This window comes from Mus caroli, chromosome 8 (genome assembly GCF_900094665.2).
Source record: "Mus caroli chromosome 8, CAROLI_EIJ_v1.1, whole genome shotgun sequence".
Classification (NCBI taxonomy): Eukaryota; Metazoa; Chordata; class Mammalia; order Rodentia; family Muridae; genus Mus; species Mus caroli.
The window spans coordinates 82,753,064-82,758,051 of NC_034577.1; the positions used below are offsets into that span (position 1 = coordinate 82,753,064).

The window sequence follows — 4,988 nt, forward strand, 5'->3', positions numbered from 1 at the left end:
GAACAGAAGGGATGGAATGCTGTTGTCCCTACTCATGGATTTAATTGGTGTGGTGCCCACCTGACACGAAAGCTTGGCTCTAGCCTCTCTCTGTCGAGGCAGTCGGCGGCCTTTGGGCGTGGGTGACTTACTAACGTACACGCTTACTGCTGGGACCACCTCTCCACTGTCAATCACTTCATCCTTTTACAACCCAAAGTCTCGTCCTTGGTGTTTTGTGTTACACAAAGATCACATTTTATTCTCATATTTGTTCACAGACATGATTCACATTTTGCAATCCTGTACATAAGGAAATCATTCTAAATTCAGCAACATTTGCCAGCTTGACTAAAAAAAGTTATTTTCCATATCCACAAAAATGTTAATCAGATTCTTGTTAGAACATGTGTAAGAGCTGGTTTTCATTGTCACAGCTCTTGATGTCAGATTACTAAAATAATTTATGTTTTGTTGTGGGAACATTGGTGCACGCAGAGTCTCCCTAATCACATGACCACGTCTCAGCCCACACTTCTTCATGACACATAGACATTATTTGTGTTCTGTGGTAACAAATGAATGGCAGGAACAGCAGAATTTCAATGTGGCCTTTCTTTATTTGATTAAACATAGACTCTATTTATTCTTAAAAAAACTAATTTAAGTTAAATGGCAACAAACCATGATAATTCAGAAAACATGTTGAAACCGAGAGTGAAGAGAAATGTTCTCTACGTAAACCACACTGTAAACCATAAAACTTATTTTTGTCAACTGCTTCTCATGACAGTGGCTGGGAATTTGACATTTCTACTACAGTAGGCAAAAAACCATGTATAATACACTGTCCCACACGCCACATCACATCTCTATATTTCCAAACTAAAAGCATTACAGCTCTAGAGTGCTGAGTGTACTGTGCAGTTACTGAGAGCTGCAAGTTCTCCTCTAGGGCTGTGTCTGTGTGAGTGGAACCCCCACTTCCCAGCCATCCTGGTTCCCAGAGGACAGCACAGCACTTTAAACCAGTGGAGGTGAACTTTTCAAAGAACTCTGGTTAACACACATCTAGACAAAGATGCCGGCGGACTTCAAGTGAGGACACTCACTTGATCTCGTTCTTCAGAACCCATTAGTCACTGTTACATGTGAAGTCAGTACCTGGAACATTGGCAGGAGTCTGAGGCTGAGAATTTTAAAGCTAGTAGATACAAAGGTGAGAGAAGCCTGGATAATCCATAATCTTACCTGAGGTATAAATGTTACACAGCTGACTCACTTGTAGAAGGTTTTTGGATTGAAACTTCCTGTCTCCACTTAACGACGCTAAGAAGTCAGCACCACCCCGTTTTCATCCCCACAGAAAGCATTATTTAGTTTTGGATATAACATTTTAAAACAATAATGCATGCCTCCTAGGAGCATACCACAATAAATGTCTCAAAAACCACTCGGCTAATCCTAGGGTATAATCTGGCTGTTTTAAATTATGCAGGGAATATTATGGGTCTTAATGACACTGTAGCTGCACAAAGCCAAAGAAAGCTAGAAAGGGAGGCCAAGAAGATGAGCTCAGAGCCAGCTAAAGTGACAACAAACATGTGGTTGTTTACTAGAACTGGAGAGGCTTTGTCTGCAGATGTTTGTGGTCACTAGAAGGTTCCAGAGGAATGAGTTGTTATGAAGATTTTTCAGTCTGATGAGAGCAAGATTCTTCTTGGAGATGGCAGGCCTGAGGACAGGGGTGCCCAATGGTACAGACAGAATTTATAGAGTTCTGTGGTCAGATCGGACTCTACTGGTCCCACAAAGTGCGCCAACAAATTAATATCGTACGGATGTCATTTCAAAGCCTCCCAAGGAGGAGTCATCACCGAAGCTGTCGGAGCACAGATGGTTCAGCTATACGCTGATATTCATACTTGCATTTTTGCATTATAGCTGCTTTTCCCCCTGTTGAACTGTAATGAATTGTCTCATAATCTGTTCCATCTTCCTGCCATTAGCAGGCTTTGAATGTTCACAAATAGGAGCAAAGAACTCATTTTCCAGGACTTTAATCACACAAAGAGGGAATGCCTAATTCTCTAAATGAAATGGTCTGTGATCACTGAAGCAGAGATTTAATATAGCACGGCAAATTAGGTAGATTTTAATAAATTACTTATCTCCCTGAATACTTTACATATGCTTAAAAAGGAATAGCCTGTTTGCAAACAGTGAAAACCCACAGCCTATAAAAATCCTTTGAAGAAAATGACAAATAAAAAAGTAAATTAAAAAATGAAATGCATTATATCTCAGACCCCCAGAGACAATTCCTTTGCAGCACTGATTCACAGCTCCATTAAAAATATCAATTAAACCCTTCAGCAAGACTGCGTAAAAGCGAGAAATTAACTTTTGGAGCTGCTTTTGAGGGTCTGGATATCCAGATACATCCCAGCACTGTATAAGCTTGATTGATGTAAGTTTAAAAAATGATAAAGGGTCTCCTTTCATATCTAAGCATTTTAGAATTTGAGCCATACTTTAATTTTTTCTATACAATAACTTTAATTTGTAAAGTATAGATTTCCTGTGCATCTATCTATCTATCCATCCATCCATCTATCCATCCATCCATCTTTATATGAATACAATCCTGGATCCAGCATCAGCATAAAAAATGCACTGATACCACATAACCTGGAACAACTGCAATGTTTATAAAGAAACAAAATAGAACTGGGAGTAACTGAATAAGTTGGTGCCAAGTCTCCTTCTTTATATTTAATTGATAGAAACTGTATGCATCAAAGAAAATGCATACTGAGCTTTAATGTGCATAAAGTAGATATTAGCATTTTAAAGAGGGAGATTAACACATTAATCCAAGTAATTTTCATATATTGCTTCTAATAAAATCTTCACAGTATAAAAGTCTTAATGAGGCTAATCAGAGGCGTTCCATTTAGTGGGACAATTAGGGATAACATAAAAAGCATTTCTTTTTCATTGGTTTCCTAAGATTTTAGGCTTTTACTTATGAAAAATAAAAATGGGAACTACTCCTAGTTCTTCATAAGAAAATGTGGCAAATGCAAATAGATGTTTCATGCTATCATGTTGCTATAAATTATTAATAAGGTAGCCCACTTAGGAGCACTGAAGTCCTAAGGGGTGGCAGTCATGGGGAGGATTGGATAGAAAAATAAACAAACACAAAAACTATACAAAACTTGAACATTCAAGTCTAAACCCAGGCGCTCCCTCCCAGCAACCCATGAATTATAGATTACATACATCAGAGTGATTACTCAACATCTCATCTTTGAGCTTTCATGTGAGCATTTTCTTAGAAGCGGAATGCCTCTGGAGCAGGGTCTTTCAGGCCTCCAAGTCCTTTCTATATTGCTCGTAGACAGACCGTAGGGCGTGAAGTGCTTCCACAGTCACCTTCAGTTTGCCGATGGTGCCACCGTCTGTTCGGGCATCGAGAACTGAGGAGGAGTCAGCAAAGGTCAATGATGCTCAGTAGCTTTCTCAGCTGAGCACAGTTATATGAGAAGGCCACTTGTATGAGGATACACAGTGAAAGGCTATGGCTATCACTGTGGAGTACTACAAAGGTATGGTATACTCAGTGTTAGCACTGGTCACCTAGTTAACTAGACAGTGTTAGCACTGGTCACCTAGTTAACTAGACAGTGTTAGCACTGGTCACTTAGATCCCTAAGGTGATACTTCATTTAAAATAGGGTTCTGTGTAATTAGAAAAGCAAGATGGCAGACCCACAGGACTTAAGACATCTGTGAGTGAGTTGGCTCTGAGGGTCAGAGGTTCACTTCTTGAGTGAGTGCTATCAGTGATGTCCCAAAGGCAGACTATTTAAGTCTTGAGGCTTCTTTGAACACAGCCCAGTCTAATGTCAGGCTGGTTCCACAGACCCCATCAGCTAGGGAAAGATATCTGTTAGGGATCCAAGGCCCAAGACCCAAGAGCAGGGCCATCCTTGGTTACGGTTAAGAAGGCACAGTTCCTTCTATGTGATGTAAGAACAGAAGGAGAAATGAGATACTGCTCTGACTCACACTTAGCAAGGCAAAAATCTAGGAAGACCCTAACTGTCAGAATCCTAGAATTAGCAGAGGGGACAGACTCACCCTTTGTCTGCAGCCCTGAACTAGAGAAGCCTTGAGAAGATGATGCCATGGTTGAGAACAACAAGCTTAAGGCCAAGTGTCTTATCCCCATCACTAAGAAATGCATTAGTTAATTCCTGTGAAGCAAAATTACTTCAAATTCTCTATCAGACACAGAAGGGTAGGGAGAGAAATGGGGAGAATATAGGGACAGGCTCTCAGCAGCAACAGATGTCAGCCTGAGCCATACAGCCTTCTGCTGAGGTGTAACAGACCCTCCTAGGCAGCCGAAAGAGGTCTGAATAGAGAGCCTGGGCTTTGGCAGCTGGTAGCTGTGCAGATAGAGCCATGCTTGCACACGTACCATCAATATCTTGCTCTATGATGTCTCTTCCTTTCTGAAACAGGTCAGCAAGGTCAACATGGGCAACCCCAATGTCCTCACATTCTAGGTCCTGCTCGTCCTCGGGAGGATCACTGACCACGGTGAAGCGCACACTAGGAAGGCACAGGACAGAGGAGATCACTACCATGGAGCAGGGCATTGCCACATTTTTTTTTTTTATTACTAGGTGTGAGATGGTGATACTAGTAGAAAGGAAATCTCGTTAGGCAAAAATCTCACCAGAACTATTAGAACCTTGGAGCTCCCCCACTTTTCCAGTGAGCACCAATCTCCTTCCTAAACCTGGATGGCAATTATCTCCAGAATGGAAGACAGTGACCAGGCAAAGGGAAGGACCTGATGTCCATGTCATTACACCATATCTGAGATGGTGATACTTCTACTTTTTAAGACTAAAAGGCGCTGACACCATTGCATACACTAGCAAGATTTTGCTGAAAGGACCCAGATATAGCTCTCTCTTGTGAAACTATGC

General features: G+C 41.2%; 1 protein-coding gene across 4 annotated transcripts in view; it reads right to left on the reverse strand.

Moving 5' to 3' along the window:
* Positions 1-207: 207 nt before the first annotated feature.
* Positions 208-4,988, reverse strand: part of Rpgrip1l (RPGRIP1 like) — a 106,577-nt gene continuing 101,796 nt past the window's right edge. For 3 of the 4 annotated variants that reach the window (XM_029480847.1, XM_029480845.1, XM_029480846.1), the window contains 2 exons: positions 4,472-4,605; positions 580-3,464 (listed from right to left, as the gene is read on the reverse strand). In XM_029480847.1, the coding sequence (XP_029336707.1) occupies positions 3,352-3,464; positions 4,472-4,605 (247 nt within the window). In that variant the 3' untranslated portion in view covers positions 580-3,351. Of the gene's footprint in view, positions 3,465-4,471; positions 4,606-4,988 lie in introns of all 4 variants that reach the window. The other variant, XM_021171160.1, reaches the window with a different exon arrangement.